At 36.6% G+C, this 13898-nt stretch overlaps 1 protein-coding gene and 1 pseudogene across 1 annotated transcript in view; both read right to left on the reverse strand.

The window, feature by feature from the left end:
- Window positions 1–9621, reverse strand: part of LOC140135924 (cystine/glutamate transporter-like) — a 41584-nt gene extending 31963 nt beyond the window's left edge. The window contains exons 1-2 of the mRNA XM_072157598.1: window positions 9003–9621; window positions 146–271 (exon numbers count right to left, since the gene is read on the reverse strand). Of these exons, the coding sequence (XP_072013699.1) occupies window positions 146–271; window positions 9003–9450 (574 nt within the window). The 5' untranslated portion in view covers window positions 9451–9621. The remainder of the gene's footprint in view (window positions 1–145; window positions 272–9002) is intronic.
- Window positions 9622–11628: 2007 nt separating this feature from the next.
- On the reverse strand, window positions 11629–12063 carry LOC140172610 (cystine/glutamate transporter pseudogene; annotated as a pseudogene).
- Window positions 12064–13898: the final 1835 nt, after the last annotated feature.

Genomic DNA, 13898 nt, shown 5'->3' on the forward strand with positions numbered 1-13898 from the left:
CTTTTTCAAAGGGTGTATGAAATGCAAATAGATCTGCTTAATGTGTTCATTCTATTTAAAATTCATACTCCCCATGTGGCTGATATTTCCAAAATCTTCCACAGAGGTAGTGTGGATTTTAACTGGAATAGCACATTACATTTACCTTGACAGAGTCTGACGATGCCAATTAATATGATCATGGTTAAACCCAATAATTTCACGCTTGTTAATACAATCTCCAGCCGGTAGCTCCACTTTACGCTGTATATATTCAGGACCACTATCAAAGCTGGAACATAAAGCAAATGAATAAAGGACAAAGTTAGATGAGTGTTAAATCGAGTTGCCTTCTAGCACGACTCACCTTAGTACACTGTAAAAGTCATAGAACACTTGACACTATTGTTCTGTCTCTGCATCCAAGATTAGTTATGAAAAGATGTCATATCCATACTAAAATTTGCCTTAAATAGTGTCTCCTTACCTAGCACTATTACAAAAAAGGAAGCATTGTTACATTAATATTTGATTTTGAAAAAAAAAGACAACATTGTCAAAACTCAGAATACATATGAATGGGTCATTTCCTACACTGTAAATTGGCCAGAACACATGGAACGCGTTCATTAATGTAACGATTTTTTAACACATAACACCTGTTTAACTAATTTAGAGAACACTAGTGTGAACACCTGAGACGTGTTCATAAGATACAGTTCTAAGTTTTGAAAATGTTGTCTTATTTTTCAAAATCAAATAATAAATTTGTAGAGCTTAGTTCCAAAAAGTCCACCCGAGGTCGAAATTGAGGGGTTTTTTGTAGGAACATTTTAAAAACAGCTATAAGAGGCCAATAAACTCACATTTTAATGGGTTTTTTTGTTGAATTCGGTAGACAACAGTTTTTAGCACTGTTCATTTGCATTTAAAACCTATAAAAATAAAAGTTAAAAAAAAAAATCATAATTAAAAAAGGAAATGAAATTTTTGATTAATTCTTTTTGATATGACAAGCTCTTAAGACTGACACACTAAAATAATATTATAAACGGTAAAAAGCTGTTTAGCGGCAAAGTGCGCTAAGTCCACTAATTTATTAAACAAAAGATGTAATAAAATATATACGAAGTTTAAACAAATCAAATAAAGCCATGATTTTGGTATGATACCGTAAACCACAAGTTATATCAACCAAATAAAATTGCCATATCAGAAAAACGTGTTTTTCTCAGAATTGTACCTTGTGGACTTTTACTGATCGGTTGAAATGTGTAGTGCATAAATGAAAGAAAGAAAGAAAGAAAGAAAGAAAGAAAGAAAGAAAGAAAGAAAGAAAGAAAGAAAGAAAGAAAGAAAGAAAGAAAGAAAGAAAGAAAGAAAGAAAGAAAGAAAGAAAGAAAGAAAGAAAGAAAGAAAGAAAGAAGGAAAGAAAGAAAGAAAGAAAGAAAGAAAGAAAGAAAGAAAGAAAGAAAGAAAGAAAGAAAGAAAGAAAGAAAGAAAGAAAGAAAGAAAGAAAGAAAGAAAGAATGACCTAAGAACGAACGAAAGACCGCCCGACCTAATGAACGAACGGAAATCTTGACCATGATCAGTGCGTTTCTGCTTTTATTAAAGTTGAAAATGAAATGGCCTATATTGCACTTCACGTAGGTGCATTTTTTATTTCCTTCATATAACATGATTAAGGGCGTACTACACCCATATATTGGTTTGATTGGTCTAAAAAAATATTTTTTCATTTATAGCTAGGCGATATATGCACGGATCATGTGAAATAAAAAAAATATATATAAAAAAAAAGAAAAAAGGTGCTTTTAAACCATTGTATAGTAAGTCATTTAAGCCCTATATATTTTTTGTTTACATGTATCCTAGTAACTCAGATGCGTGTTTCATAACAAACCATAATTTATTCTTTTCAACATGTTCGATCAAGTAGGGTACATGAATAGAATACATTAAATCCTTTGTTATACCATCTATAGAAATGTACTCACTGATTATAACACTGAATAAATTAAATAGGCCTAATCTCTTCCACATAGACAATTTAATACTACTTCATGTATTTATCTTTTATAATGTGTTGTTAGGAAAAGAGATTAAAAAGGCTATAAGGTCATCAAAGGTCAGGTTATAGGTCAATTGGTTCAGGTCAAATTCAGGCATCAATTTTGAATACATGTGATAGTCTGTGATATCATACATGTCATAATGAGGCATCAATTTTGATATTTTGTCTGTTACTGGATATATAATGGAAATGTGTGAGGTGGATATACTAAAATACCTTTGGATGTAAATGGTGAGTACAATTTAGATTGCCTAGTTGAGATGGATTGGGCAAATAAATATAAAATAGTTACCAAAATCACAAAAATGAAGCTTACGGAAAACTACCTAATATGGTGGTATAGGTGACAAAAAATACAATCTTTTTCAACATTGCTGTAGTGTGGTTGTGGTAACCTGTTACCTATGGCTTAATTAAGTTTCAGTGAAATAGTGTCGCAAGTTCAAATTACAAAATATAGCTCAACATTGAAAATAGAAGCATTTTAACCGGTTCGTTTTTGATAGTTGTGGAGCACCAAGTTCATGAAGTCATAAAAGAAATCAGGAACCACTTATTCCCATTTTACATATCAATATTATTTCCCTAATGTGTTAGCAACACATATCCAAAATTTTAACGAAATCCGTTGATAGTAAGCTTTCCCAAATGAAGTGAATTTAAAACATCAGTGATGTACCACCTTTTGGCTTATATCATTAGAAGCATGTACGCTTCATTGATACTGATGCCACCAATTGAACGAGAAGATTTGCCCCTTCATTTTGCATACCACTTTGTCCAATTTCTTTTTCTCATTTCTTCACAAAATGGAAAAAAAATGCAAAAAAAATGCAATGGGTGTAGTACCCCCTTAATGCATGATATTCAATGCCCAATGCAGTGCGTTCCAACCGCACACAACATTTATACTAGTAAACCCGGGGTTAAACCCGGGGTTAAACATGGCTAAAAATGTAACTTTATAGGATTCTGCAGCGTCAGTCAGACTGTGCATTTGAACCTTTTCACATTCACTTTGCTATCGGGTTTGCTACAAAACTTTTATTTTACAAAATTGCTGTTTCAGAGAAAACTCAAATCAAATCTTACGATCACGGTACGAATCATGTCGACTATTTTAGTTCATCTTTATTCACCCACACAGGGGGGTGTTGCTAGATTTCAAATAGAGTCACTCGCCGTGCGTACTTAACCATATTAACCCTTTGAAAATCACTCTCCCTGTGTGGGAAAATAAGGTCGTATCTTCCACCCGATCATAGATTTCAACTGGAATAGCCCAAGTGATTTAATAACCTTTTTGGAGAACAGAAAATCAACTGGGAGAGGTTTGAAAATAATACGTACAAAAACAATGATTACCTAGCTGGGGGGTTTACACCCCCCAGCTAGGTATTGTAATCGTTCGGGTTCTTCCGCTGGCAACAAACCACTGTAATCTTCCCGTTTTCTTCCGCTGGCAACAAAGTGAAAATGCACATGTTTTTTTTGTTGTTACCCTTTGAGTATGAAACCCTGACTTGATGCTATGTAAGAATTATTTGACTAGTGAAGATATGGTTTGGTCTTTTTGAATCATTGTTTTTCTAAAGGAATGAATGTGTTTGTTAGTTTGTTACTGTAATTTGTTATTTAACCTAAGGCACTTAATTAGTTGAAAAGGTAATTAATGACCTGTTGTTTCTGCAAGCCCAGGGAATATATGTGGGAGGATTGATGGCTAATATGATTTTGGATGTAGTTAGTTGGAATTGAAAGGTTGTTGCAGAAAACTTGGATAATAGTGACAGTAGTTTGTGTAGGAAGCAATAGTTGAAATAATGGCATATGGGCACATGAACAAAGTGAATAACTTTAGGTGATTGCAAAGCCAAAGGTTTTCTTTAAGGTTGAATGTCAATGCAGTGGAAATAAGCAGTAATGGCATATTTATATAGGTTTTTTAATAGAAATTTGATTTTTGATATGAACCATGCAGGTGTGTTAAAGGCACTCCTTAACAGTAATTGTAGTATAAATTTATGGGTTTAATATTATGTTTACTATTAAAAGTACTAGTATTAGGCTCTGGCTTATCTTTTGATTTTGATTTTGCACCCGTATTTTACAGACTTTGGTGGTATGTTTGGAAACAGGGGATTAATGAGCCAGGCTTTAAAATGTTTAGCATTTATTTCTGTATGGTTATATGTCCGACCTCTTTCTTTGTATTAATGAAAGTGTTCTCTGGCCTCTTTCTTTGTAATGAATGTGTTTTTGGCTTGATTAGTAATTCCAATGTTAGTACCGGTATATGAAACTATCAGATGCGTTTCCTTTGCAGTAGGAACTTTAATTCTTTCAGTGCCATTATCATGGCAGTTAATATCAAACTCTAGCTAGCATTTGTTTACAGGCTCTATGTTTTGCTTAAGTAAATGATTGTTGGGGATTTTCTTGTCTTCTGATGTTAGGGTTTTTTGTTTTATACTTATATCTTAGAGTATGTATCTTATTTTGTTTGATTAAAACATCTTGCATTAATATATATTTGAATCTAAATTTGTGTGGTTTAAAACATTAACAATTGGTGTTCTTGTATTTTACAGCGAAATTAAACATGGTTTAAGATTATGCGCAACACAAAAATATTTTGTTGTTGTTATAGGCCTACATGAATGTTGGACATGAATTCATTTGTTTTCCCTACCTTTTTTTTTTGTTTATGAAGTTGGGGAAAATAGTATAAAAGCCTTTAAAAGTCTAGTAATTGGTAACTGTAAAAGAAGTGCAGGTACCCTTCATGATACCACTGGGTATTATACTGTGCGTGCGCGGCAGCACTATTGTGGTGCCACATTACATTTGATGTAGTATATATGTCATGGACTGTAACATTTGAGCTGTTTTTAGGGGTCAATTGGTCATGGTATACAAGTAATATTGTAAATAATTTTTATTGCACAACCTTATGCCCTACAACAAGTTAAAACTGCATTTCTAAAAGGTTTCAGTGTTAGATGAATTGGTTAGTGCATCGTGGTATGATAAAATTCCTTCTATAATCTGTGGATAAATGTTTATAATCTGTGAGTTAATGGTACCAGTACATTTTATTGTTATCATGGTATCACCCATTTGCTGTTTTCTGTAATCATGGTGATCTTGAATGAGAAATACTAGCTAGTACTAACAAGGTAAGACTGATCATAGTTTAATTAATTTAATTCTATAGTGATAGTTACAGGACTATTCATGGGTATTGGAATAATTCTGGTAGACCCTGCGCACAAGTATAACCCTAACCTAAGCAACCCCAATTATAACCCTAACCCTAATCCTCACCGTTTATAAACCTAACCCGAATCCTAACCCTAATTTAAATTTAAATTATAAGGGCTGTCATTTTCTTTGGAAGGGGGGTCATGAATATACTGGGGAGTGGGGGTCATAGAATTTTAGACCAATTATAGGGGTTATAATTTTTCAACACCCAAAATAGGGGGGGTATAGAATTATTAAGGGCTGGTGACTCAAACTTTTCGCGCGCTGTGCATGTATTCTTGCACACAATCTTTCATTATATAATGCAGATATTTTGCGCATATAGCGCGCCTTCCTTACACACACAATTAAATTTTAACGCACTCCACACACTTTCTTTGCTCTAAAGTTTTGATGCGCTCCTCGCCTTTGTTCCGGCAATGAATAATTTGTCTTGAGTCTGTGTAGGTGGAAGTGGGTGGGGGGGTCATAAAATTTTTCGACCCAACATAGGGGGTCTAAAAAGATTGTGCCCGCAATAGGAGGGTCATAAAAATTTTACTCCGGTCACCGACCCCCCCCCACCCGACGAAGAAAATGACATCCCCCTAACCAAACCCTAAAACACAGGGTGAACAGGGTAAACCAGAATTATACCTGGGTAATAATAATAATTCCTATTCATGTTTTAGTCCAAGACACAATCCCAGCAAACACAAAATGTTTTCGACATCATTCGCAAAAGGTTATAAAAGGTTGTCAGAAAACGTTTAAATGTCGGGTTATATAAAGGGTATATTAAGGTTATAAAACGTTTTCATAACCTTAAAAAACATTTTATGATATTCTACTGTTCAGCAAACAAAAATGTTTTACAAAAACATTTAAATGTCGGGTTATATAAAGGGTATAAAAACATTTTAATAACATTCCAAAAACATTCTTGAAAACTTGATACAAACATTCTAAACAGAATGTTATTTTGGGGTTGAAAAAATATTTTGCGAAAAATGTTTGCCCAAAATATTTTCAAAAACGTTTTAAAAACATTTTCATGACCTTTATATAACCCGACATTTAAATGTTATTGAAAGGTTTTGAAAAAACATTTGAAGAACATTTTGTGTTTCCTGGGTTCAAATATTTTAACATAATGTTATTTTAGTATTGACACAATATTTGGCAAAAATGTTTGCAAAAATAGTTTACAATAACATTTTTTGAAAACATTTAAAAATATTGTTGTAGTGTGTTTTCATACAAAACGTTTTAAAACGTTATCATGACCTTTACATAAAAATTTTCGACCCAACATAGGGGGGGTCTAAAAAAAGATTGTGCCCGCAATAGGAGGGTCATAAAAATTTTTACTCCGGTCACCGACCCCCCCCCACCCGACGAAGAAAATGACATCCCCCTAACCAAACCCTAAAACACAGGGTGCACAGGGTAAACCAGAATTATACCTGGGTAATAATAATAATTCCTATTCATGTTTTAGTCCAAGACACAATCCCAGCAAACACAAAATGTTTTCGACATCATTCGCAAAAGGTTGTCAGAAAACGTTTAAATGTCGGGTTATATAAAGGGTATATTAAGGTTATAAAACGTTTTCATAACCTTAAAAACATTTTATGATATTCTACTGTTCAGCAAACAAAAATGTTTTACAAAAACATTTAAATGTCGGGTTATATAAAGGGTATAAAAACATTTTAATAACATTCCAAAAACATTCTTGAAAACTTGATACAAACATTCTAAACAGAATGTTATTTTGGGGTTGAAAAAATATTTTGCGAAAAATGTTTGCCCAAAATATTTTCAAAAACGTTTTAAAAACATTTTCATGACCTTTATATAACCCGACATTTAAATGTTATTGAAAGGTTTTGAAAAAAAACATTTGAAGAACATTTTTGTGTTTCCTGGGTTCAAATATTTTAACATAATGTTATTTTAGTATTGACACAATATTTGGCAAAAATGTTTGCAAAAATAGTTTACAATAACATTTTTTGAAAACATTTAAAAATATTGTTGTAGTGACAAAACGTTTTAAAACGTTATCATGACCTTTATATAACCCGACATTTTAATGTTATTAAAACGTTTTTACCTAAACCAAAAGCCAAAATATAACTTATTTAAAACGTTTACGTTTTTGTGTTTGCTGGGATGTTTATCATCAACGTTCAACATCTTTATTAACCACTCCCGTTTACTAACTGCTCCTGTTTACTCTACTAGCTCCCGCTAGTTTTGAATAAAATAAACACACTATCTGTGGTCATCTTGTGACTCCCTACATTTTGGTCATCAAAAGTATTATGCCCCCCCCGTATTTTTCTTTCCGAAAATTTATGACCCCCTGTATATTTGGGATCCTCCTTCCAAAGAAAATAATAGCCCCCTAATGGGTATTTATGGGGCTCAAACTCAGTGACAACAAACCTCACAACCAGGGGGGACATTTTGCAGGGGTCATGTCAAATCTTAGAATTGCTGCATTTTCTGGCAATATGTAGGGGTACGGAGCTCAAACTCAGTGACAATAAACTTGATGAGAAGAGTAACATTTTGGAATATTTTGCATGGATCAGGTCAAAGGTCAGCTGGGGTCAAATCTTCGAATTTCAATATCTGGACATCTGTAAGGGTACGGGGCTCAATCTCGGCGACAACCTCATGACCAGGGGAACATGTTGGAACATTTTGCAGGGGGCAGGTCAAAGGTCAGCTGGGGTCAAACCTTCGAATTTCAATATCTGGACATCTGTGAGGGGTACGGGGCTCAATCTCGGTGACAACCTCATGACCTGGGGAACATATTGGAACATTTTGCACGGGTCAGCTCAAAAGACATCATTCTGGGGCCAAATCTTAGAATTGCGTTATCTGGACATCTGTAAGAGGTACAGGGCTCAAACTCGGTGACAACTCATGACCAGGGGTGAATTATGGAACATCTTGCAGGTGTCTGGTCAAAGGTCATCTGGGTAAAATCTTAGAATTGCATTTTCTGGACATCTGTGAGGAGTACAGGACTCAAAACTCGGTGACAACAAACCTCATCACAGGGGAACATTTTTGGAACATTTTGCAGGGGTCAGATACCTCCACAACACCAACATGCCCCAGCTAGGTTTGTGGTCTATGACCACCATTTGCCTCTAGTTGCATTTGGGTTTAACGCATGACGATTTATATGTTCAGATTGTTCAGGCATATTGGGCTAATCCAGAAAATAATATGCACACCCCCTATACAGGAGTTCGGATTTCCGGACTTTTTGTCCAGTCGTGATTGTTGGAAATCCAGACTTTTAAAAGCGTCCAAAGGTAACAATCCGGCAGAAAATAGCTCCAAATCAGAAATCCTCAATTTGAGACTTTATTTTGGATATTTCTGTGATTTTTCCTTCATTTAATTTGATTCCAAGTAACATTGGTAACTGGAATTCCAGTTGTTTTCAGACCAGACATTTCTTTGATTGAAAAGTTACTCCTCATGCTCCTCTATGAGGGGGTGTGTACTTATTTTCTGTAATAGCCCATTGTCGAGTGTACGTTGAGGTACGGGCCGCTCCTGCAATCCACCACAGTAGACCACTTTAGCATAATATGCCCGATATTATCAAAACCAACATTTCTACTTCAAGCTACCCCCCCCCCAAAAAAAAACCACAAATACTTACTATTGACGCCTATTGCCACCAGGATGATAGCTAAACCTGGTATTTCGACACATGTAGTTGAGACAAACGGAGACAATAGGTAGGTCGCCATTGTTAATGACACTAGAGCAGTTGCAGGTGGTCCTATGAGGACTAATACACCAAAAATGAGAAGAAACGCCAGCAGTTTACTGTAAGCCATTAACATGTACGTAAACATGCCTCCAGATTTCTTCATCATGGTGGAGAGCTCAGCCAAACTCAAAGCTCCCGCAATAGCAATGACACCACATAATATCCATATGACGAGTGACCATCCTACTGAACCACTAACATTGACAAGAATTCCTTTTGGTGAGATAAATATTCCAGACCCTATAATAGGACTGATTGTCATTGCAATGCAGGCCCAGACTCCAAGCTGACGCTTCAGGACAACTGGTCGTTCAAACGGTGTATTCGCCGACATTTTAATCTGCTTCAAAATTTAAAGTTACTGCCGCTCCGTAGATTGGGTTACTAGTATTAAATGGTACATGGTAGGGGTAAACCAGTCTTGCTATAGTCATGATAATATTCCGAGAATACACCCAAGTGAAATGAGGTATGCAGCCACGAACCTGTCACGAACCTGACCAGGAAACCCAGCAGGAAACATAAATATATACAAACTGGGACCAATGAATTTGAGCGATAATTACTACTGCAGTATATGGATGTATGGGTATACTGACAAAACGTATCATAGTATCTGATCAGTCCCTTCAAATAGCTCGAATACCGCCAGCGCCCCCAATAATCAGTGGCGTAGAATTGGCACTTTTGAGCTCTTTTGGGGCTAAAATGGCCAAATACGAGGTTATTTTGGTCAGAAACCCACATGCAGGCGTCAACATTGGGGGGGTGGGGGAGGGAGGCGGGGGGGTAGTGTATAGACCACACCCCTGGCAAAATGTTGGCAAAAATCTACGTCTATGCCAATAACTCCAGGTAAAGTGACAAAATGTCATCAGATACAAAGAAAAATCCAAATTTGCAAACCTTTAATGGTCCAGATGTATGTTGCGGGCGCAGCGAGCAGGGAAATTTGCATATTTAAGCGTTTCCGTACTGGTCTCCTAAGCCTTTTAGAGCGTTTTATTAAAAAGGCGCCCCATGAATGTGTGCCAAAAATCGCTTGCCCCTCTCTCGACTTGCCAAAAATGGCCCCCCCCCTTCGGCTCGCCACCCCCCCCCCACCCCCCATTTTACCCTCCCCAGGACTCGGAATTATTGCACAGCGCCTAACTTTGTGACTATTATTGCATTTTTCGCAAAAAATTAATAACACCCTTGTAACGAAAGTTATGTGTATTTTAGGGGCAAGGAATCCAGTTACTACACTGGAATTTCAGTGACGCAAGACGAGCTGTATGTTATTGATAAGAAAAGAGGTACCAGCTTCCTAACCCACCGATCTTTACACTTAAAACACAAGACATTTCTTACAGACACTATAACTTAAGCGGTCAATACATGGAGAATTTTGTTCTGTGTAATAACATGCGACCGTATTCCCTGAAGTTGTACCAGTTTGTAAGAAAAAGAGCATTTCAAAAAGACACATTTTCCTCGAAACCTAAGCCCAATGCAGTGCGTTCCAACCGCACACAACATTTATACTAGTATCACGATTTACTATTACTAGGCACTTTTTTTGGGGGATTACCGTGTCAAACATGGCTACCAAAAATGCGACTTAATAGGCTTCTGTAACTTCAGACTGTACTATTGAACCTTACCACATTCACTTTGCTATAAGCCCAACCACTTTTATTTTATAAAATTGCTCTTTCAGAGAAAACCCAAATCAAATCTCACGATCACGTTACGAGCGAGTAAAAAACATACTAAAACACAATGCTATTCATGTCTGCTATTTTAAGTTGATCTTATTCACCCACACTGGGGGTGTTGCTAGATTTCAAAACCCATTGAAAATCACTCTCCCTGTGTGGAAACTTAACGTACCTTCCATAGATTTTAGCTGGAATAACCCAAATGATTGTAACATGTTTGGAGAACAGAAAATCAACTGGGAGAGGTTGAAAATTCAAGATATATACGTAGAAAAACAATGATTGCATTTGGGTTTAAAGAATGACGACTGTGTTCATGTTGTTCAGGCATATTGTCGAGGATACGGTGAGGACCGCTCCCGCAATCCACAACAGTAGACCGCTTTAAGGGTACACGAGGTATTGTTGGTCGAAGCAACAAAAAAAAAACCCGATTTTCATTATCTAAATCAATATATTACTGCTAAAAATACTTTGATGTTTTGCAAAAGTTCTTTCTTCAATTCATATACTTTAAAAACTTGCTTGATTTATTGTTGTTAATGAGTTTTAATGTAAGTTTTAAGGGTTGTTGTTTCAGCCCACTCTACCACATAACTCAAGAACAACAGGACTTACAAAAGTATATCTGTGATCTCTAAATTCTATGAAATGATCAATACAATTTTGTCAAAGCTCACTACCATTCGCAAGATGCTGTGAACTACCAAATCGCAACAGTTTAAATAAGTTAAGTTACTAACCTTAAGAGCATGATATGCCCGATATTATCAAAAACAATACCTCTACTTAGAGCTAAGTAATACTTACTATTGACAACTATTGCCACTAGGATGATAGCTAAACCTGGTGTTTCGACAAATGGGGACAAAAAGTAGGTCGCCATTGTTTAATGTCACGAGAGCAGCTACAGGTGGTTCTATGAGGAATAATACACCAAAAATGAGAAGAAACGCCAGAAGTTTACTGTAAGCCATTAACATGTACGTAAACATGCCTCCAGATTTCTTCATCATGGTGGAGAGTTCAGCCAAACTCAAAGCTCCCGCAATAGCAATAACACCACATAATATCCATATGACGAGAGACCATCCTACTGAGCCACTGACATTGACAAGAATTCCTTTTGGTGAGATAAATATTCCAGACCCTATAATAGGACTGATTGTCATTGCAATGCAGTCCCAGACTCCAAGCTGATGCTTCAGGACTACTGGTCGTTCAAACGGTGTAGTCGCCGACATTTTATTCTGTTTCGAAATTTAAAGTTACTGCCGCTCCATAAATTGGTACATTAAATGGTACATGGTAGGGTTGTAGGGGCAAACCAGTATTGCTATAATATTCTGAGAATACATCCAAGTGAAATAAGGTATGCAGCCACGAACCTGAACAGGAAACTCGACAGGAAACTTTAATCATGTTAATATATACAAACTGGGACCGATTGCGTAGCGTGGGTGGCGAGGGTGGGGGCCGGGGGTGGGGGAACTGACCATGATTGGGGGCACCGGGACTGATTGGGGGGAACAAGCCATTTTTCGGCAATTTTCCTATGGGATTTTTTTAATTTTCAGATCGATTGGGAGCGGGACACGTGCCCCTATGACGCTACGCCACTGATTGGGACCAATGAATTCAAGCGATATTGTATGGGTATACTGACAAAACGTATCTTCATAGTATCTGATCAGTCCCTTCAAATATTGAATACCGTCAGCGCCCCAATAATTTCAGCTAATGGGACAAAATGAAAAATGAGTGTTTGACGTATTTTTAGCAAACTTTTCTGACTCAAAGAGGAAAGAACTCTGAACCCCCTTCGGGCACCCCAGAACAAATTTTCATTCTGTCGCACCCTCCCCCCTTAATGTTAAACAGCTTTCTAAAACACCGATCATTACACTGAAAACACAAGACATTTCTTACAGACACTAAAACTTAAGTACAAAATAAAGCGGTCAATAAGTGGGTTAGGAAGTTGGGATCGGGACCAATATTTTTATTTATTTATACACAGGTGTGGAAAGGTTTTTTTGTTTTGTTTTGTTTTGTTTTGTTGTTGTTTTTTTTGTTAGTTTTGGTGGGGAATGTTTTTTAGTGATAGTGGGGAAAGTTGTTTTTGCTCATAAAGTGATGAAAGGGGTCTTTTTTCGAAAACTTCCTAACCATCCCCTTGAAGTCTAATGGTACGTCCCTAATGCGACTTTATTGCCTGCAGTTGTACCAGTTTGTATAATGAGCTTTTGAACAGACACATTTCCCCATACACTGTTATTAGTGTCCAATTTCATTCACCCTTGGTACTTGCACAATTTGGAAATGTTTTCGTACGTCTGCATCTGGTATTATCAGAAACAGCAGTGTAAATATTTTTGCAACTAGAGCACCAGTAGCCATGGTAGCTCTGAGGGCCCTGTAGCTGCGAGACCACCGGCAACATGATAGCGATATACTGTTTGACCCCTGATGACCCTTTTAACATTTTGATACGTTCCGTCATATTGATAATCCTTTATACCACTTTTAAGACCAATTAGGCATACTCTATAGTTTGACCTCATATGACCTTTGACCTCGAGTAACATCGGTTTGATTTTGTTCATGCTCCTGAGATATGGAGAACTACTTGCACCAAATTTAAGCCAATCGGGCAAAATACAATGAACACAACGCTGTGGGCGCTTTTTTTCATTAATCGGCTGCGAAGTAGGTGACTACAAAGTGTCTCCATGTACTACGATTTGAATCCAAAGTGGTAATGGCATCTGGCAATAAAAAGTGATCGAAGTCCCCCAACAGTTTTTGCACATAAGACAAGTAGGATGTTTTTTGCCTTCCAGGTCTTTTTTAACATAAGGCCTATGTGATAAGGCACAGTGTTGGTGATGGTCAGTGCGCTTGATGCAGTATTATCCTGTACCAAAAGCGTTGATCTTGTTTTCCATGTCAAAAGATATCAACATCACCCAGAACTCACAGCCATAGAGCAATACTGTAACAGTGGTGTGAAAAAGCTTGACTTTTGTTGCAACAGTGACTTGTTCTAGTGATGGCTTTGTGTTTCAAAATAAGTAAA

This window comes from Amphiura filiformis, chromosome 16 (assembly GCF_039555335.1).
Source record: "Amphiura filiformis chromosome 16, Afil_fr2py, whole genome shotgun sequence".
In the NCBI taxonomy this organism is placed as follows: Eukaryota; Metazoa; Echinodermata; class Ophiuroidea; order Amphilepidida; family Amphiuridae; genus Amphiura; species Amphiura filiformis.